Raw genomic sequence first — 22,538 nt, forward strand, 5'->3', positions numbered from 1 at the left:
CTATTAGAAATGTCATAAATCTGCAGATAACCCCAAGATGTCATTTCAAAGAGCAGTTCAACAATCTCCCATGGGATAGTTCACATAAGAAATTAATAAGCTACCAGCCTTGTGGCTTAAAATCCTCCCTGCCCACCTTGTGACGGATATAATAAAAAACAGCAAAGCCATCCAAGGGTAAGACGTAGGAGAGAGGAGGAAAGGACGAAGAATCTTGAATAATCCACAACTATATCATCAGCTTTTAAATTAGTGAGCTAATCTGTTATTTCAAAAACACTGTATATATCTTTAGAACTATTATAATTCTGCTGACTTTTTGATAAATTATCTGCATGTTTATTCATAGTCACAGTGCATGTCAGAGCTTAAGAAAAGTTCTATGGGAAAAAAATTTAAAAATTTCAAGTTTCTGGGATGCCTGGGTGGCTCAGTTGGTTAAGCAGCTGCCTTCGGCTCAGGTCATGATCCCAGCGTCCTGGGATCGAGTCCCACATCGGGCTCCTTGCTCGTCAGGGAGCCTGCTTCTTCCTCTGCCTCTGCCTGCCATTCTGTCTGCCTGTGCTCGCTCGCTCTCCCTCTCTCTCTCTGACAAATAAATAAATAAAATCTTTAAAAAAAAAAAATTTCAAGTTTCTGATTGGAATTGCTCCTTTAGTCTCAGCATCAATTTTGGTTTTCTAAAATGGGAAACTAGCATATATTAATATAAAAGCACTGCCAAAATTCAGATAACATCTTATGGTTCATTTGAGAACAATAACGTGTAAATAGCACTAAATATTATGCTTAAATATGCTTAAGTGTTATTTCATCAGTGAGACATTATGAAATGTATTTTCAATAGTTGTTAAAAGTATTCTCTTCTTTTTCAGTGTAAAATGTCAATCCTTTAAAAAATTGAATTTGGATGCCAAATTAGAAAATCACTTTACTACAGCAGGAAATACTGATCCTACACATATACGGCACTGAAAGGAGCAAACAAAATGGAAGACAAAAACTTTCATGAAGGAATCAGTTCTTCATCTTGAAAAATCCTGATTTTCGGGGCGCCTGGGTGGCTCAGTGGGTTAAAGCCTCTGCCTTCGGCTCAGGTCATGATCCCAGGGTCCTGGGATCGAGCCCCGCATCGGGCTCTCTGCTCAGCGGGGAGCCTGCTTCCTCCTCTCTCTCTGCCTGTCTCTCTACCTACTTGTGATCTCTATCTGTCAAATGAATAAATTAAAAAAATCTTTAAAAAAAAAAAAAAAAAGAAAAATCCTGATTTTCATTCAATTATCATTCATACACTTGCTAAAACATTAACTAGTACTTTCCATCAAGAATAACTTTTGGGGGCACCTGGGTGGCTCAGATGGTTAAGCATCTGCCTTCAGCTCGGGTCATGATCCGGGGATCCTGGGATCAAGTCCTGCATCAGGCTCTCCGTTCAGCAGGGAGCCTGCTTCTCCCTCTCCCTCTGCCTGCTGCTCCCCCTGCTTGCACTCTCTCTCTGGCAAATAAATAAAATCTTAAAAAAAAAAAAAAAGTGGGACGCCTGGGTGGCTCAGTTGGTTGGACGACTGCCTTCCGCTCAGGTCATGATCCCGGGGTCCCGGGATCAAGTCCCACATCGGGCTCTCAGCTCCATGGGGAGTCTGCTTCTCCCTCTGACCTTCTCCTCGCTCATGCTCTCTCTCACTGTCTCTCTCTCAAATAAATAAATAAAATCTTTAAAAAAAAAAAAAAGTAACTTTTGGTTAGACTCACCAGACAAAGGATCTTGATTGGCAGCATGCCTAAGCCGTTAATTGATGTGATCTTGTTCTTGGCCAGACTCAGGTGCGTTAGGCCACTACACAGCTCTAGCCCACTGATCTCCTCTATCTCGTTGTCTATACACCGTGACTATGTTTAAGGAAAATGTTATGAGAAACATTCGGAAGAGGGGCGCCCAGGTGGCTCAGTCGGTTAAGCATCCGACTCTTGATTTTGGCTCAGATCATGATTTCAGAATTACGAGATTGGGCCCCACATCGGGCTCCACACTCAGCACCGAGTCTGCTTTTCCCTCTCCCTTCTCGCCCTCCACCCCCGACTTGTGCACACACGCTCTCTCTCAAATAAAATCTTTAAAAAGAAAAAACATCTTGAAGAAAAAAAACAGTGTCAGATCATCATTAGAAAAATCAAACAACAGCATTAATAAAGCACTAATACATGCCAATACAGGATGAACACTAAATCTTGAAATATATTTTTTTCATTATAGAAGTTAATACCAAAAAAAAAGTTAATACTGGCACTGCTTAAATTATTTTAAAGACACAGCTTTTGAGCATGCTCAGTTGCATTCTGCATTCTTAGTGACTCATTTCATCAGTGAGGAGAAACATCTCAGGGTGCTTCAGAAGCTGCCTCCTTGACAGTGATTTTCCTCGGTTCCTTAATGGTTTCCACAAGAAACTCCCGTGCTCTCCCCCAGTCGGGACTTCAGCTTTGTCATCCTCAGAACCAGGGGAACAGCCTGGGAGATGTCCCCGGTGGCAGACAGGTGGTAAAGAACCAATACCCGGACACAGAGAAGAGCAGCCTTTTCTGTCTCTGTTGGTTTCTCTTCTCCCTTTAAAATAAATAAGGCCTGGGGCGCCTGGGTGGCTCAGTGGGTTAAACCATCTGACTTCGGCTCAGGTCATGATCTCAGGGTCCTGGGATCGAGCCCCGCATCAGGCTCTCTCCTCGGCAGGGAGCCTGCTTCCTCCTCTCTCTGCCTGCCTCTCTGCCTACTTGTGATCTCTGTCTGTCAAATAAATAAATAAATAAATGAGACCTAAATTCCGTCTTCATTTCCTCACGTTAAGTTTCTAGTCATTTTAAAATTTAAATTGCTTCTGTGTTCTATCCTTAGACTCACCTAAAATTGCAGTCCCAAAGTCACCAATTCTATCCCCCTCTCTCCGGTCTCAATCTCTTCAGCAAATTTTCAGGATTTAGTATCATTTGCGCACCACAACTCATTTTCCTTCCCAAGTAACTTAAGACATCACGGTTCTCTCAGCCATTTGTAATCTGCAGGGCATCCAATCAATCAGCAAGAGTTGGCATTTTTTTGCTTTAAAACATCTCTTTAGGGACGCCTGGGTGGCTCAGTTGGTTAAGCAGCTGCCTTCGGCTCAGGTCATGATCCCAGCGTCCTGGGATCGAGTCCCACATCGGGCTCCTTGCTCATCAGGGAGCCTGCTTCTCCCTCTGCCTCTGCCTGCCATTCTGTCTGCCTGTGCTTGCTCTCTCTCCCTCTCTCTCTCTCTGACAAATAATTAAATAAAATCTTTAAAAAAAAAAACATCTCTTTAATTATTCCCTTCCTCTCAGATCACTCCACTGCCAACTTAATTCAGCTTTAGCACCTATGGGTGCATCTAACGTCCATTTCTTCTTGCCTCAAATCACCTGACACTCTGTAGTCAGGTTAATTTTTTTCAAAATATTGATTAAATATCATGTTTCAATCAAAAAATTCTCACAGGACAAATTCCAAATTCCTCACTCTGGCATCGGAAGCCCCTGACTTTACACAAAGCCTATTTCTCCAGTTTCATCTCCGTTATAACCCAGTGAGAATTGCCTAATTCTGCCAGGTCAGTCTTCTTAGCAGTTCTGGAATGTACCAAGGACTTTCTTACTTAGCAGTGTCTTTTTTATCATACTGCTTTCCTACCCTTCCTAAACCCTGCCCATTCCTCAGGACTTAATTTCAAATTCCATTTCTTTTCTTTCTTTAACATATACATTAAACCAACTTCTTTATGATCTCATTTTGAAAGATAATCTCATATTCTTATTTCTGTTGCTCTTAATTACTTAAGTACTCACAAAGGACAGGCTGCGAGGACATATTTGCAACAGAAATAGTAGATGAAGGATTACTATCTAGAATACATAAAGAATGACAATAACTCAATCCAAAGAAAGAGTAAAGACAGAACCACCCAACAGAAAATGAGAAAGAGTACAGGGAGGAAATTCTCAAGAGCAAACCCAAGTGGCTAATAAACGTAAGAAGCGACTCTGCTTCACCCTTAATCAGGAGAATGCAACTCAAGGCGCCATTCCTCACCTATCAGTTTAGCAAGCATTTTAAAGGGTTCTGAGGAACACATTGTTTCCTATGACTGAGGGTTCCTTATGTCGGAGCCAACTTGAAAGCAACCTGGCAGGGTCTGCTGTAATTGTAAATTTGTCACATCAACTTCAATTCTTGATATCCACTCTGGACAGACCATTTCTTCCTTGAAGCCTTTTCTGGTCAACTTCCAACCTCCCACCTATCTCCTTCCATTAATCATAGAATCAAAGAATTTTTTAAAGGGGAAGAAAAGATGATTAAGTATCACAAAAACAGGTATTTTCCCTCATAATTCTCTGTAGATCTCCTAACTCCACTAGTTACTAATTATGTGACTTAACTTCTCTCAGCTCTGATTTTTCACTGGTAGAGTGGGAATAGCAAACAATGGGTTGCTATGAAAACTGAAAGTTTGATCATGGAAAAAAAAATCATTGGAATGAGGCTCACAAGCTATAATATTCCTCACAATTATAAGGCAGTTATCATTACCCCATTAAAAGCGCCGGAAGCCAAGGAATCACATCCTCTACCTGTTGGCCAATAGCACAAAATGGAAGATTGAAAGCCAGCATCTATTCTGAAAAGATGTAGGCAAGAGAAAGAGATAAATTAGGAAACCAGAAGCAGTGAGGATAAAGTACTACCAAATGAACCAGACACTCCCAATTTTTCTCCATTGGTTCCAGATTTGATCCTTGGAAGCATAGTTTCGCTTGTCATCAAATATGCATTCTCAAATATACTTTCATAAAGCTCTCCTGCCAGGAGAGCTCTACAAAGCGTTCATGCTCACAACCACACTCTTTCTGCTTCTGTTTCCTCTGGGCTGTTTAAATAATCATTCTCAAACCAGAACGAAGACCAGATCTTTGCTGATACAGATTGTAAGAAAGGCTGTGAAATATGGGAAACAGAGATTAAACTCTCCCACAGCTATAGATGAAATAAAATGTCCTTAGAGTGGCAATCTTTGGCAAGAAAAATTAGGCAAGGAAAACTTCAAATGACCATCTGCCTCCAGTTAGCACAGGAAGCAATAGTTCTTAAGTCCTATGTCAGGCACACTAGTGTCCCGGTAGTTCTGCTCCAACTGATATGAAGATGCTCAGTGGGGAAGAGTAAAACAAATGCTTGTGGGCACTGAGTCAGGAAGCCTTCCCATGGGAAGGGGGCAAGGATCAGAAAACAAGGACTTGGGAATTCTGAAACTGTCAAGAGCTAGTGGGAATTGACAAGGCAAGCTTGTTTATTGTGTATGCAGTAATTTTCCAAGACATCCGAGGCTAACCCCAGTTCTCTCGGTACATCTGCTTCACTCTCCAGCTTTGACTAGTACAGCAAGTCAGGTTTTATGAAATTCGCCTCGCAAGGGCCAAGGGAAGAGGAATACAGGTGCCTCACTGCAGCTGGGGGGCAAAGCTGCAAAGTTCCTCAAGTTGCAAAGGCTTGAGGAACTGACTGCACAGCTCTGCTGAGAAATAAGCGCATTTCAGAAAAATTGTCTATTTCCCAACTCTTCACTCCCCTTTAAACGTCAAGGAATTTCAGTCTCTATAAATTAATCACATTCTTGACTGAAGAGTACTTTTTACAATGGCCCAACACCCCACCTCCACCCCCCACCTCCACACTCTCAAGGTCACATCATCTGTGACCACGAGTAATGATAAAGGTCGGTGTGCAGGAGTGGTCCGTACAGATTTCTTAGTTTACAGCTCGCTTTCGGGAATACCTTTATCTCCCTCATCTCTCATCTTCTTATTTTAAGAACGTGCATGAAATGTTACTTGTCCTTCCTCTGAACATTATTCTTTTGCATTCTTTCATATAGGTCTTGGGACTTTCCAACAAGAAGAAATATAATCTGGTAAGTCACTAAGCCATTACAATGAATTAGCTTACTGGGTTAACCCTCTTAAGTACATTTTAATTTTCAAAGGCCGCTGGCTACCAGAAGAAGGAGACTCAAAGAACTCAAAATCATCATACCGCATTCTAGCTCTAAAGTTTTACATTTCAGTGAATAAATCTTTTACGGTGGAACTTTAGGTCCTCAGAAACTGAGGGACGGAACCCAAAGGCACATAAGCGTAACTTTACAGCGAGGAAAGAGCCCCACAATGTAGTTTTACATCTTGGTGATGCTGTCAGCAGTTTGCAGAGCTTGACATGAATTATTCACTAGTTCCGTATTCGCTCTTATTTGTTTGTCTACAATCATAAAATATGGTTCGGGTGTAGAAAAAACAGTTACTGAGAAATAAGTAGGAAATCCATCACAATTCTCTTAGTAGGGAGAACCGCAATGATAGCTTTAATCAAAACCAATCCTGAAAGATCTATATCACCTTACCAGTGAAAAATGTTCTTCACTATAGGAGTGAATCTCTAAAAAATGAAACACACATACACTTTAAATGGCTAGGTGATAAAAGTAGTTATGACTCAATGAATTGCACCATGGGGAAAACTGGAATTTAGAGGACAGATCTCGGTGCAACCACTGACCAAATGATCCTGGACAGTAAGTGAGCCTCCCTGGGTCTTAGGCTCCTCTTTCATAAAAGAACAGTTAGTAGTAGATCATCTCTAAAGTCCGGTCTGGATTTTAAAATTCTGTGAATCACTTTTTAAAAGCTCCATGGTTCTATAATCATCTAACAAATTCTAAAGAATAATCAATCTGTCGATACTTACTGGTAAAGAATACACAGCATTCTTTCTTAAGAATATTCTTTCTTGATTTATCCTTGATAAAGTTTATCAGCTTGTGATTTAGGATGATTATCAATTAATCATCAGTTAGCCACAAATGGAACGACAAAATAGCATAAGATAAACCAAAAACTTGATTTCTTAAACCAGTCCACTTTGAGGCACTAATTTAATCTACAATCACAATGTCAGCATTAACCAGATCAATTAACGGACTTGGATTTCTTTTAAAGAAGTGCTCTTTAACGCTGCTAATTACAATTTTGTTGAATTATATTTTAAACAAAAGTGCACATGTTCCCCTCAAATAGAAAAGACGTATTCATCCACTAAGGAAAGCTTGAACATAAAAAGCACAAAAATGATAGCCACCAAACCCCTAAAAAGGACACACGGAATGGCATCAGATTAGGAAAGCGTGCCCTGCGAGGTACGACAGAGGACTGGCTAGCTTAAAGCTGGGGATCTTCAAGTACACTCCTCAGACGGGCAATATCGGCACCATCTGGAAGCTTGTAAAAATGCAAATTCTCAGGTACCACCCCAGACCTACCCCACCAGAAGTTCTGAGGATGGAGGCCAGCAAGTTTTTTAACAAACCCTCCCGGGGATTCTCTTACAGCTCAAGTTTGAAGCTTGGTAAATAACTATTTTCAAAGAAAATAATAATTTTCAGATTTAAAACATTTTTAATAGACATAGGTACAGCATTTGCCCATACACAGCCTGTGTATATTCATTTTTAAAAATCTAGTGAACACTCTGGAAATGGACCCCACCTTCAGCCCAAGAAGAACACGAACAGTATCTGACATCCTCCAAACGCCCCTCCTGTTGCATCCAACGCCTCCCTCTCAGAGATGGCCACCATGCTGAATTGTCTACTTCCTCCTCCTTTTCCCCTTTGGTTTGATACTAAAATTATATTTAGTTTTATTAAGATGCATCCCTACCGCTCCATGGAGATACATTTCATTCATTTTCACTACCGTAGGATAGGTTATTATGAGTATAACATAAGTTGTGCTTTCTCTTATCAATGAGCGTATGGGCTATTTCAACTTTTTGCTCTGACAAGCAGTGTTGCTATGAGCATTCTTATACAAGCCTCCAGAAACACGCTGCTAAACTTCCCATATGTAGGAATGAAAGTGCTGGGAATTTTGATGTTCAACTTTATAAAAGAGCATAAAATTGCTCTCCAAAGTGGTTGAACTAATTTCATACCCAAAGGAAGGAAAAAAAAAAAAAGAGAGAGATCCTCTTGACTTACATGTTCTCCAACACTTGGTATTTTTAGATTTCTTAAATGTTGTCACTTGAATGGATGTAACATAAGTATCTCATGTGGTCTTGGGCTGCATTTCTCTGAATACAAATGAGGCTGACATCTAGTCATGTTACTAGACTTATCGGATTCATTTTCTGTAAAACACTTTTTATACATCTTCTCCCATCTTCCTATCTGGGAACATGGAATATATTTCTCTTTAGTTAGGGCTTTACTGCTCTTCGATAAAGTTTTATTAGATTCCTCCCACAGGTCTTATTGTTAATAAGATTCATTTTTATTGCTCTTGTAAATGGGGTCTCTGTTTTAAGTTGTGCTTTCTAATTGCTTGTTTGTGATGTAGAAAAATGCAATTGATTTCCTTTTATTGAAGTCATATTCAACTACTTTGTTGAGCTTTCAAAACTATCATTTCTAGTAGTTCATTGCAAGTTATTTTTGATATTCCCTATGGACAATCATATCATTTGCAACAACAAAAAAAAAGTCTTTTTATCTTCTCATTTCAATTTTTATACTTCCAGGTTTTTTTCCTCTGGTTTTTACAGTGCTGGCTAAAACCACCAAAACAGTGATGGAAGAAGGGGCAATGGTAGAGATCTTTGTCTTGTTTCCAATTTTAAAGAACCTTTAGAACATGTCCCCAGTTAGGACAAAGTCTGCTTCAAATATTTTTATAGACCTTTTCAAGTTGAGGAAATTCCCTATAACTAGTTTACTAATAGTTTTTATTGTAAATTAGATTTTATAAAATTTTATCTATTGAGTTTCTAAACCTACTGATCATATGGTTTATTTCTCTTAATCGGTTAACATAGTTAATGACATTTACTGACCTTCTAATATTAAGCTATCCTAATATTCATGAGATAAACCAAACTTGGTCATGGTATTAACTTTTTCAAACACTGTCAGATTCAGTTTGCCAATATACAGTTAGGATTTTTATATCTAGATCATGGGTGAAAGGAGTCTGTCATTTTCCTTTCTCTTATCATTCCTTATCTGCTTTTGGATATCAAAGTAACCTCATTAGCATGGATTGTGAATATGCCTTCTATTCTCAATCTTTGAAAGATTTTGTTCATTATTAGAAGACCTGTTCTTAAAAGTTTGGATCTGGGGGCACCTGGGTGGCTTAGTGGGTTAAAGCCTCTGCCTTCGCTCGAGTCATGATCCCAGAGTCCTGGGATCGAGCCCCGCGACGGGCTCTCTGCTCAGTGGTGAGCCTGCTTCCTCCTCTCTCTCTGTCTGCCTCTCTGCCTACTTGTGATGTCTGTCAAATAAATAAAATCTTAAAAAAAAAAAAAAAGAACCTCAATTAAAAAAAATTAAAAAAATTTGGATCTGGTGGGAGTTTTTTTATATGAGCATTTTAATTTACTTTATATGAATTGCATTTATAAATACAGGACTACTCAGGGTTTCTATTTCCAAATCAGCACATTTTTCTAAGAATTTATCCATTTCATTTAGGTTTTCAAATGTACTGGCATAAAAATGTTGTTTAAAAATTGTTATGCAAAGCTTTTCAGTCTTTTCAAAAATCTAATCTAATAACATAATTATATGCAGTATGTATGACACTCTAAAACAGAACAAGAGGCATATTCAGTACTGTTTAAAAACGAGCCTACTATCTATTCAAAACAGTAAGCTAAGAATTTGTTTCATTAAGAGTTTATGAAGGGTAGCTTGTTTTGCCTCCTTGTGTTTGTATTTTAAAGACCACAGGTGAGGAATGCTGCCATTTTACATTTTAATTATGTGTCCATGTTCTAAATTTCAATTGGTTCTGCTGTAATAAGGACAGCTTTTTATACTTTGGAGAGAAGACTGAATTGCTACATCTAAAGTCAGGTTAAAAAAAAACAACAAAAATCCTAGTTTTCTTCATGGTGTTTGACATTTACAAGTCGTAACAGTTTTTCACACGGAAAAATAAATTTATGTAGAACTTAAGTCTTCCATGATAGACGTGTTTTAAACCGCACCCTCTGTTTAGAGTCCAAAATCCTGTGGAGTTGTTTTCTCTGGCAGTTCCATGCTATACACAGAAGAGTATTTTTCTGGGAGGCAGAGCCCAGATTGCCACGTGACCGCCCTCATTCAGGGTGCCCTAAGCTGGAGCTCTGGATGCTCCCTCCTCCTTTCTGGCTGGTAGGAGTCTCCGGCATGGCTGACTTCTAGACCAGTGCTTCTCAAGCTTTACTGTGTATTTCCCATCACCCAGGGGTCTTGTTAAAAATGCAGGTTCTCATGCCAGGGGCCTGGGGTAGAGTCCCAGAGCCTGCATTTCTAAGAAATTCCAGGCAATGGTGTTGCTGACATAATTAATCTTCCCTGAGCAGTGTTCTTCTAGGTGGTCTGAGTGGATTTCTGAGTCAGGTGGCTTCTGGGTGGTCAGCCTCTACCTCCTTGCAAATTCAGTATGTATGATGTCAAGCATCAAGTGAGAAGTTCTACAGACAGGGGCTGCCAACGTGTACTACTTTTAGTTTGCCCTCAGAGCTTTTCATTTTGATCATTTTCTCATTAGGATACATTTAGGAGAACTTGCTCGTTTCAAGAGCACCAGTTAAATGCCCAATAATGGCACATTCCACATACCAGTTCTAAAGAACATGGCGCTATGTTCGAAGTTTCCCATCATATATGAAAAACGCTTTTCCCCAATAAAATACACGCTCAAGACGATATACCTTCTGTTCTCCCCACATGTTCAGTCTCATTACAAGTGTAGTGTTTTAACTGATGCCCTGTCTCTGGAATGAGGCACCCAAGGGCAATCAATTCATTCCCCACTCTACCCGGAAAAATCCTCAGGTGGGCAGAGAGATACTGAGAAAGAGAAGACACTGCTCCCTTAGCACCCAGAAAACATCAGTCTCTGGTGTCAAGAGACTCCAGCTCATTAAACTCACAGATTCCCAATTAACCCTTTAGGATCTTGAAGCTGGTGTGTGCATACTTCAAGGTAGATGGTTCTCCATGGGAACCTGACTCATGTAGTGTATATGTTCCTGAAGTTGGCTGCTCATCAAAAGAGGTTGGTTTTGCTTTTTTTTTAAAAAACAAAGTATATTTTAAATACGCCAGAGGAATAAATAAATAAATAAATACACAAGAGAAACTTGCTATTTAAAGGGCAATTACTATGAATTCTTTGGGAAATAAAAACAAACAAACAAACAAACAAAAACCCACTTATTTTCCTTTTGGTCATATCTGAATTTCCAGATACTGACCTTATTATATAAAGCAGGACACAAGTAAATTTCAAGAGTCAATTAAAAATAAGCCTATGTTTATCAGAAAATGACTGTCTTATGTAGCTTTTTCAGGTGGAGGACGCTCTTGGGAAGCTCTGACTTACGATCTTGCTCCTTGGTAAATAAAACATGTTTCTTCATTTTGTGAATATCAATTCTTAATCATTCAAATGAGTCACACATCTCCAGTAAATTGCTTATCTGGTACCACTCCAAGTCATCCAAGAACACAGTTATTAGCAGGCCTATTACCCAAATTTCCCCTTTATTCATTCAAAGGATACTGTCCAAAATTAGTTTAGTGAGAGTCTGGTATTCTGACAAATCACGCATTTCAGAAATTTGATTGTAGGAAAAATCCACATTCTGATGAGAAAAAGAGAACAATAGGTCAAAGTTTATTTCTCGTCTGCTTCACCACAATAATTTCTGGCATAAGAAGATCTTTCTGGCCGTGGGGTTAGAATCCATTACTGAAAATATGCCAAGGCTAACACAGCCACCCATATCTAATCATGTTCTGTCCGGACCCTTGTCTGTTCAGTCTGAGGGACAGGGGGAAGGAGTCCCCCGCCCTGGCCGCGGTGGGGACACCCCCACCCCCAAACACTTTCCATTCCTGCTGTTCCTCTCTCCATTTCCGGCAATCACTTCAGGCTTTCTTCATCTTCCCACAGAATTCACCACAATTCCGCTTTTACCACCATTTCCTTCATTTTCTCTACTGCCCCACGAGTGGCATTCACTTAGCTCACGTGTTCATCTTTTCTCTGCCTTTTCTCCTCTCTCAATATATTCTCCTGAGTCACTTCTCAAGTGCCAGAAAAATCTTTCTTATTCATCCCTCAGGCTACATCTCATCCACTTAACACCCTTTCTCAAAACGGACTATTTTAGGAAAGCCTTTTCAGCAACATGAGTTGTTCTTTCTCCAAAATAGGAGACTAAAGAAAAACAACATTAAGTAACTTTTAATATTCACCCATGAGCAAAAGATGAACAAAAAGGTTTAAAAAAAACTTTTTAAAAATGCTACAGTGATAACTTGCTGAGCACATGTAATAATTCTCTGGAAAACTATGAAACAATGTTCTAATGAGCACTAGTGCTCTTTAAAACAGGGTCCCCCTGTACAAAGAATACTTTATCAATGTATTAAATACTAAAAACTTTAAATATTAAAAAACATGTTGAAAACTCAAGTGCCAAGAGAAGAAAACAGATTAAGTTGATTACAAGTTAGCAACAGGACCACATTGTCAGTAAAACGCAAGTGTGTGAACCATGTGAAGAAACAGTAATCTGCAAACACAATACTATTAGTTCAAAAAACCCCAAACAATTGGAACACAAAGATTGACGCCGATATAAACTGCAACTATGTCAAACACAGAGCACGGCTGACCTAAAGCATTCAGTCTGATGTGACCGAATGAAGTTTCATATTCACTTTGGTCTTCCACGTAATCGTGATGGACCGGGAGTCAACCCAGTGATCGAGGCTTACTTATAATTGACACTTTTTCCATTAATACCTTCTGTTCTTGTGCCACAGTCGTGTCTGCTCCTCTCTAACTCTAGCCCTCTCTGGGCCACACGCCCATACTGTGCCCTCTGGCACCTGTGTTACCAGATGTGCTGAGAGGCTGGAAAGGGTTTCTGATGGGTGCTCTGACTCCCCCTAGGAGTTCCACTGGGCCCGGAGGCGTGCAGGGAGTCGCAGCCACCAAATGAACCTACTGGATCTACTAAGAGCAAAGCATTCTGGGAAATACAGAGCATGTGTAAGAACAGGCCCCTGTGTTCAGGAAACGTGAGCCTTCTCTGGCTGGTGGCCCAAGGCTCACAGATAATAAGTGAACAGGATGCAGAGCTTTCTGAGAGGGTGGGACAGGGTACACAAGCCTGGTTTCCTGGGTAGACACGGGCTTTGGGTGGCAGACTTTGGGTTCCAACCCAACCCTACTACCTCCCAGCAAAGATGACATATGTGATTTGCCCGTTCTCTACTCTGGAGTCCTCATCTGTGAAATGGGACCATCCCAGCTGCCTCACAGCTTTACGGGGAGGACTGCTTAAGGATAATGCCCTGAAAACACCAGCAGGCCTGGGTCATGGCCCCCAGGCTGATGCAGAGTTCACAAGGGCTTGGAGCGCGTCACCCGGGGCAGTCTGGCTCTTGGCAGGCACTTCTCTACAGGGACCGATAGATTTGCTCTTAACTCTCTGGGAGCTCAGAACCTCAAAGACAGGGTTTCTGCATTGTTTTTGTTCATTGGTGAAGCCTTCTTGGGGGAGAGGGTGGGGAGGGTGAATGGAAGAAATTCCAAGGAAGTTTTTCCCAGGAGAAGGGTTCACAAGGTTGCCTTGACTCATTTCCCTGGGGCTTAGGACAAAGCAGAATGGGAGAGTACAATTCCCGATCACCTGGAGATCACGGGGCCCCATGCTGAGTACAAATAGGCACCTCGTATGGCTTATTTGGACAAAAGAATGTCACCTTGCAATAAGTATAATTTCAAAGGAGAAAAAATTTTACCCCAGTACTGAGAAAAAAACCGGGGTAAACATAAGAAAAATTAAAAGAGCGTCTCACTAGCAGTATGGGTGATGTCAGATTTTGATTTCAAACCAATTTTCCTATTTGTGCAAACCCTACTACTTGGGATCTGAGTTCATTTGGTTTGTAAATAAAACAAAATAGATAATAAAAAGCAACAACTGACGTCCAATCCTAAAAATATTTAATGAAATACATTTGTCTACTCGACGGCTCTCAGATCCATCAGCACATTAGAGCCACCTGGGGGGTCCTTTAAAAAAATTCCACACCCGGGCCTTACCTTGGGCCTCTTGAATCAGACTCTCTGGCAGGAAGATCCAGGTGTGTTTCAAAGTCCCCACGTGACTGAAACGTGCAGAAGAGTCTGGGAACCACGAATCTCTAACCTGTCTGCTTCAGTGTGGCCCACGGACCACCAGCAGTGGCATCCCTTGGAAGGCTGTTAGAAACCACAGTCTCGGGGCGCCTGGGTGGCACAGTGGGTTAAGCCGCTGCCTTCGGCTCCGGTCATGATCCCAGAGTCCTGGGATGGAGCCCCGAGTCAGGCTCTCTGCTCAGCAGGGAGCCTGCTTCCCCCTTACTCTCTGCCTGCCTCTCTGCCTGCTTGTGATCTCCCTCTCTCTGTCAAATAAATAAATAAAATCTTAAAAAAAGAAAAGAAAAGAAACCACAGTCTCAGGCCTGACTTCAGAACCTCCGGGGTCAGAATCCCTGGTTTACCGCAACAACCCCAGGTGACTGTACGCACATTAAAGGATGAGACACGGGGGCGCCTGGGTGGCTCAGTGGGTTAAAGCCTCTGCCTTCGGCTCAGGTCATGATCCCTGGGTCCTGGGATCGAGTCCCACATCGGGCTCTCTGCTCATCAGGGAGCCTGCTTCCTCCTCTCTCTCTCTCTGCCTGCCTCTCTGCCTACTTGTGATCTCTGTCAAATAAATAAATAAAATCTTAAAAAAAAAAAAAAAAAAACCCACAAGACACGGCCCAGAGCCAGCTGCTCCATCGACTCCCGTTCACACAGTTTGGCTCTGTGTCAGATGCAAAAGCAACTTCAGAGAAGCAAGATCAGAAATCATTGTCGGGGGGAAAAAAAAAAAAGTAACGTATTTAGCTGTGAGAGAGAGAAGGTAGTTCTTCAGCCTGAACACTATTAGCAAAGTTTCCTAAGATTATCTGCAGACAGACCGCCTTCCTTTCTCATAAATGATACCCAAATCCCTTCTTATTTCATTTCAGACACTTACACTACTTACTCCCGTATCTCGGGCCGTCTGAATTCCCTATTTGAGCACTGGTTTGCGTGTTAATGTACTTTGCAGACCACTTAATGAATGAATGTGATGATCAAGTCTACCTTGAGATTTTTGGGTGGCTTGAAATTGAAGAATGTCGTCAATTTATTGTGAGAAGCATTAAGTTCTAGAAGGTAAGGCATACAACTCACACAAGACAGATCTGGGGGGAGAAACAAATACAGAAATAAGGTAAGCCAATAAAATCAAAATTAGACTAAGTCATTAAAAACAGCTTATGTTACATCACAGCATTTTTCTCCTTATGCCAGTTGCAAGCACTTCTTAATTATTCCAAGCACGTGAAATGAATAAAAATAGGAATGCATGAAACACAGGCAGTGTGGAGAACTCTCCACGAGCTCCTACCTTCACCTTCTTCCCCAGGACCTCCCTTCCTCCTCAACACTTTTCTAGCTACTGGTACACCCTCCAGGTCCCAGCTCACTCTCCCATGAGCTACTAACAGCCAAATTCTTAAAAAATGCCAGCCTCGGGGCAACTGGGTGGTTCAGTGGGTTAAAGCCTCTGCCTTCGGCTCAGGTCATGATCCCAGAGTCCTGGGATTGAGCCCCGTATCAAGCTCCCTGTCTGCGGGAAGCCTGCTTCTCAACCTCTCCCACTCCCCCTGCTTGTGTTCCTCTCTAGCTGTGTCTCTCTGTCAAATAAATAAATAAAATCTTTAAAAAAAAAAAAAAAAAAAAAAACCAGCCTTAGAGGAAAGGACGAGAAACTAAAGCCATAGATAATCCCCTTAATAATTAGCCCCTAAGTGACTATATTAAGTCTTTTCACAAAGACTGAAAATGCCACAATTAGAGAAGTTTCTTTGTTATAAATTAAATTTTGTTTTAGTTGGACTTAGCCCTAAATCTCATTAATTATTTGAAGTGATTTAAATTATTGCTGTTATTTTACTTTGTCTCTGGATTGGTTCAGAAGTATGTCCGAGTTTTGCTCTTTATCCCAAGCAAATATTCTAAACCTCGAACACTAAGTAAAGGACAGCTCTGCTCTAATGACAGTAACATATAAAACATAAAAATGGTGAAGTTCTGTGTTGCCCTTCTCTGCCCATCTACAGCAGAGGCACATTTCGAAGCAGTAGGATAAATTAGACAAAGACTCAGGAAGAGGATTTATAGCCCTGTCTCCAGCAGGAACTCTGGTCTCCCACCAGAAAACAGTAATCATAACAGCTTTCCCTCTCTTTCCATTCTAGGTCACAGAAACAACTATTATGTGCCTCCCCACGCCCAGGAAGGCCTCTAGTGGAGCAGCTGGGGCCTTCCCTGGAGTAGGTGGAGAAGGCACCATGAGCACACCCCTCGGCCCACCTCCCCCTCAAACATCTTTCCTTCTCGAGATCCTGCCAAATTCTACATCATTTCTCTAGTCTAAATCACACCCTTCTTTAGCCTGTCTTTATGGAATTATTCTAGGATGGACAATACACTGAGACTTAATTGGTGGGACTTAATGAGTGAATCAAGGAAGGCTGCCTGGAAAAGGAATCTTAAGGTGAAACTGTCATGACTTTACAAGTCTTGCCTATTTGTCCTTCCTGAGCTCAGCTCCATTTCTCTCCGTCAACTCTATTACCATCCAGCGGACCCCATGCCTCCTTGGAGCTGATCTTTCTGTGGGCAGGTAAGTGCTGGACCATGGAGCTGTCCTGAAGCAGAAGCAGCCACTACCACTGAAAGGGAGCTACGGAAATGGTGAGTACATCCCAATTCTGTTGATGACCAATCCTTTCAAATCACTCGGACAGAGGGAAAAATGCATGGTCTGATTGTTGGCCCTCGAGCTCTGACCGGCCCGTTAATCCCTACTTGGTGCAGTGACCTCCGTGTCCACCAGATGGCAGGAGCTCCTCGCGTCTACAAGGATGGTTCTCAAACCGTGGTCCTGGGTCGGGCACATCCGGCTTCCCAGGGGAACAAATTAGAAATGGAAATTCTCAAGTCCCACCCCAGAGCTGCAGAATCAAACTGAGGGCGGGGCCCAGCTTGCTGTGTTTTAACACCCCCCCCCAGCACCCCACCACCCCCGCCACTGCCAGATGATTCTGATTCAAGTGAAAATCTGGTCTACATCAGAACATGAATTAAAAAAAAAAAAAAAAGATAATATACTGTGCCTTACACATAGTAGGTTCTCAAACACTGTATGCCCTTAAAGATTAAAGACGACTGATCTGAGAAAAGCTCCCTTCGCAACTGGGGAGTCCCAGCTCAAGCTGAGGGGTATGAGGCCACCACTGGGCATTGCTGCCATCTCCCATCACACTGCAATTCCTTACCCAGGGATAGAAGCAAACCTGGGAGTGGTGGTGGGCAGGGTGGCTCCCGCAATGACACTGAAAACCACTTCCTGATGACAGGATATCTGGGATTTGATTAAAAATAACCCTAGCGGGGGCACCTACCTCACTCACTCAGTGAAGAGTCTGCCTTCAGCTTAGGGGCTTAGGTCATGATCTCCCGGTTCCAGGGATTGATCTCCCTGCTCAGTGGGGAGTCTGCTTCTCCCTCTGCCTCTCCCCTCCCCGTGCTTGGGCTTGCTCTAAATCTTTAAAATAACCCTGGGGGAGGCGGTCAGGGAGGTATAGGTGAAACTAGATGGGCCACAGGCTGTTAAATGTTGAACCTGAATGTTCATTACAATAGTCCCTTGTGCACATGTTTGTAATTTTCCATTGAAAAAAAGATTTCTAAAACTAGGAAAAAAAAACCTCACAAACAGTAGCATTGGAGGAAAAAATGATGTTGGACTGGTTCTTAGCCACTGAAGAGCACGGCTGGATTTTAATTACTGCTCTCCAAGAGGGGAGGAATTCAGAAAGGGGCCAGAGAAAACCATATCAGCAACATTTAACCGTCATGAAAAAGACAGGCTAAAGCCGCCAGTGGAAAGATGACCAGCAAAAAAGCAGGTCGAAAACAACAACTGCTGAGTTCCCTCCAAGTCTAATGGAAAGAAATTGGACACTTTAACTTCAAATAAGATCAGAAAACAAGAATCAAGGTTTGAAGAAAATGTGACTAATTGCATTAAATGTGAGCAAGATTTCACAACAAATACATTATGGAGAACCACAAATAGTGCAGTGGAAGAACCAGCTACATGTAAAGAGACAGTAAAAAAAAAAAAAAGAAAAAGAAAAAGAAAAAAGGAAAAAATAAATGTGTGGAATCTCTGGCACTCAAGTAAGAAGAAAAGAAGTAGCTGGCCAGAATTAAAATGTAGATGCAAAAACAAAATTAAAAAAAGAATCTGTTAAAAGAAAAAAAGGTGGGAGGGGGAGAAGGACTAATTCATCTGTACTGAATAAACTAATAGGGGGAAAGACAAGGGAATCATCAAATATTCGGGAAGTATTAAAGAAGTAATAAGCTGTCTCTTAAAGGAAAAAAACAAAGCAAACATGTCATGGGATACGCTTCAACACCATTGAACTATTCGAACCACAGACAATGTTGCATGTCGGCTGACTTTACTCATCACCCATGGTGCCTTTTTTATACACAAAGTAGAGCTTCGATATGTAAAGGGATCGATAGTAGCACTGACACCAAGTTTTGTAGTATTAACCCCTATGACATACTGCACAGCTTTAATTTTGAAATAACTGAATGATCCATCAATCTACTAGAACGAAAATTACATACCTTCAATTTTATTTACTGAAAGATCCAACTTCTGTAGGTGAACATATTCACAGAGAATGCTAATGTCAATTAAATCACAACCCTGAGAAGATAAAAGGTAAAAAGACTTTAATGCTGCTTTAACAGGTTAGTACTCTGCCATCTCCTGACACCTGGAAGTAAGAGCAGACAGAGATCCAGAATTTCTGTAAGTATAGTAATGATAGTACACTTATACTAAAAGTAGAAGTATAGGAAAGATATACTTACTTATAGTAGAAGCACAGTAGTTAAATGAGAGACTACATCTGAGGTCTCCTACTAACAGGATCTCAAAGCAGATGACAAACCCATTTAAAAAATGCATTCCTCTGAAGAAGAAAATAGCTTGGAAAATTAGTGATATTAACAACAACAAATACAACATGAAAAGGCAAATTAAAGCAGTGTTGGGTAGACCTTTAGAGTTTTACTATTTTTTTAAAAAGGAGAAGAAAAAGAAAACCCCACATAATAGCAGCAAGGCCAAGTCTTTTCTCTTGCAGAAGAAAAGGCAGATGCCTAGAATTTAAATGAAATGCTAAAGAGATCACGTATCACCAGATCGTTAATAACACTGTTACCTACATTTTCACAAGGTCCTGTTCAAAGCTCCCTCACAGTAATCTCATCTGACCAAGTAAAACTGAGATCCATAAGGCAGACTAGTCCCAATTTGGCGATGAGGAATAGGAGGGACAAAGAGGGATTGTGAATAACCTAAAATCACACAGCAAATTAGCAACAGAGAAGCAGATCCAAGTCTCCTAATCCTTTTCCAAGATTCCTTCCATGAAATTGTGCTTCTGGAGAACTTCAGGATGGGGGAAGAGAATTTGATCCCTTGGAACAGACTCTTATTGCTGGTTTATGTTACAATGTCCAAATCAGAAAAAGTCAACCAATGAAGTATCATAAGCACGTTCTCAAACACACTGATAAAATGTTTAATGAAGGCCACAAGAATAGTGTAATAAATATGAAAGAAAACCTACCATGCACAAGGCATTGTGCCTGATGAGAAACACAGTGCAATGATGGGGCAGAGCTGAACTGTGCCCTTAAGAAACTTAGGACTTTGGCAGGAGAGAGGCTATGCATATAAGTAATAAGAAAAAGTAAAAAAGAACGTGTAACGTTAGATATAAGGGGATGAAATCACCAAATCAGGCAACTGTAAGAAAGCGTATGTAGTAAGACAGGTTATAAAGGCAAAGTAATTCAATATGATATATCTCAAATGTAAGGAGGTCAGGGGCAAGGTAAGGTAAGCGTTAGTCCATCAAGCTGAAATAAGATTTAAAGGATTGCTTTTTTTCTTTTTGCAGATCAATTTAAGGCATAGCACTACATACAGGAGTAGAATATTGATTGAAATGGACTTGTGTAGGGATGTATTGGGTGCTGGAATTATCTACCATTCCAGTGCCTAACATAGGGCAGTGCTCACAGAGGTTCCCTGTGAGTTACCGCTTAACTGGCCGAGTCATCCAGAACATGTTGTAACGTAAAAATGGTAAAAGGTGGGGCGCCTGGGTGGCTCAGTGGGTTAAAGCCTCTGCCTTCGGCTCAGGTCATGATCTCAGGGTCCTGGGATCGAGCCCCGCATCGGGCTCTCTGCTCCGCGGGGAGCCTGCTTCCTCCTCTCTCTCTGCCTGCCTCTCTGCCTACTTGTGATTTCTCTCTGTCAAATAAATAAAATCTTTAAAAAAAAAAAAATGGTAAAAGGTTACAGCCTCAATATGCTGTCCTCAAAGAATATGCCACAGAACCAGCATGGGTGAAAAGAGCTTAATATTTCTTGGATAGTTTACTAGTTCAAATCCAAGAGAGACCAAGATTATAAGTTGTATATGCTCATTATACATACTTCAGCCATATTATAGCACAGTAGCAAAATTTTAGTGTGCTTTTTTTTCACCTACGTATCTGACTTTACTGTGTGGCTCTCCAAGGAATATTTAATACTTCATAATATAAGGAAGCAAAAAGAGTTAAATTATTTTTCTAGGGCTATAGAGAAACAAAAGGAAAAAAGAATCTGAAATACTATGAGTACCTTGCTATTAAAGCTTTCCTTAAAAAGTGAAGCCAAGATTATGTGTTAGTATTGATATCTTGAAAATTGATGAATAACACATTTTTGTCTTTAATAATGGGTATCTTTTGGAAAGTGAGCTGTGGCTCAAAGCACTTATTTCTTGACATACTTGGGGGGGGCAGTCAATACCAAAATACTTTGTTCCCTTGGATTTAGATATTAATTTTAGTTCTGGCACTGATCAGAGAGAAAATTCTTAAAGAGTTTTTTATTGGTTTCACAGAGTCAAATTCAACTTCTAGAAAGAAAGCATTGATTACTATAATACAAACTACTTAAGATGAAAGAAACAGACTGATGGGAATGAAAACAAAGGAATTCAGGGGCTGATTATTGGACTACCCAGAGCGCTTTGATGCCTCACATAACACAAATAACTCTTATCACCAGTGTCCATCAAATGAAAGACTGAGATCTAGGCCCACCACAAAAACTATGAATACCAGAAAAAATAGATATGATCCAACCAGTATTAAGATGTAGCCTAGTCAGCCCATGGTGATCTTGTCATACTCACTGGTAAAGCTAGATTGAGATAGACCTGCTCAGTCCCAGAGCCCGAGCGCCCCAACTGGTGAAGGGCATTGGCCACGACCTCCTCTCTCAGGACCCCATCAAATTTCTCCTGCAAAAAAGCAAAAACAAAAACAAAAACAAAAAAACAGGTGGACAAAGGACTTCCATTAGAAAAGAAACAGTGCCTGGGTGGCTCAGCTGGTTAAGCGTTGACTCTTGATTTAGGCTCAGGTCATCATCTCATCATCTCAGGGTCATGAGATGGAGCCCCACATCAGGCTCTGCACTCGATGGGGAGTCTGCTTGAGGCTCTCTTTCTCTCTCTCTCCCTTTGCCCCGCCCCTTGCTCTTGCTCACTCCAGCTCTCTCTCAAATGAACACATAAATCTAAAAAAAAGAAAGAAAGAAAGAAAGAAAGAAAGAAAGAAAGAAAGAAAGAAAGAAAAAAGGAAGGAGAGAAAGAAAAAGAAACCCCCTCATAGCCAGCATTTAGTATATTACATATTCAGGAACTGACCCTTCCAGAATTTATCAGCCCTAAAGAAAATTCCATGTTGAAGACTAGGACATAGGACATAGGACATATAATCAAATATCAAATCGGGGTTGTTATTGCCACTAAATTGTCAGGTGGTCACTTGCATTAGGTATTCAAAGTGACATACAACAGCAATGGAAACATCACCATTATGGTGAGAGCTACACTGATTGAGTGCTTCTCTGGTCCAGAGAAGAGCTCTTAACGATCAATTCATTGAATCCTCCTGACAATCTGAATGCAGGCACTCTTAGTTCCATTTGACAGATGAAGAAACTAAGGCTTACAGAGGTTAACTTGCCTGAAACCACATAGCTAGTGGTATAATACAAACGATTCTGTCGGACTCCGGGGCAATTCTAACCACTATCCTAGACTGCCGGCCTCTACCCGAAAGGATTGTTGCATCCAAATTAAGGCAATTACTTTGCTAAATCTGGTATTCTT

At 41.0% G+C, this 22,538-nt stretch overlaps 1 protein-coding gene across 1 annotated transcript in view; it reads right to left on the reverse strand.

The window, feature by feature from the left end:
* LOC111152100 (leucine rich repeats and guanylate kinase domain containing) overlaps positions 1 to 22,538 on the reverse strand; it is a 105,229-nt gene that overhangs the window by 75,716 nt on the left and 6,975 nt on the right. The window contains exons 2-6 of the mRNA XM_022510406.1: positions 21,555 to 21,662; positions 18,919 to 19,000; positions 15,307 to 15,407; positions 11,674 to 11,755; positions 1,753 to 1,877 (exon numbers count right to left, since the gene is read on the reverse strand). Of these exons, the coding sequence (XP_022366114.1) occupies positions 1,753 to 1,877; positions 11,674 to 11,755; positions 15,307 to 15,407; positions 18,919 to 19,000; positions 21,555 to 21,662 (498 nt within the window). The remainder of the gene's footprint in view (positions 1 to 1,752; positions 1,878 to 11,673; positions 11,756 to 15,306; positions 15,408 to 18,918; positions 19,001 to 21,554; positions 21,663 to 22,538) is intronic.

This window comes from Enhydra lutris, unplaced genomic scaffold, assembly GCF_002288905.1.
Source record: "Enhydra lutris kenyoni isolate GAN:26980312 unplaced genomic scaffold, ASM228890v2 scaffoldscaffold27, whole genome shotgun sequence".
NCBI classification, from domain to species: domain Eukaryota; kingdom Metazoa; phylum Chordata; class Mammalia; order Carnivora; family Mustelidae; genus Enhydra; species Enhydra lutris.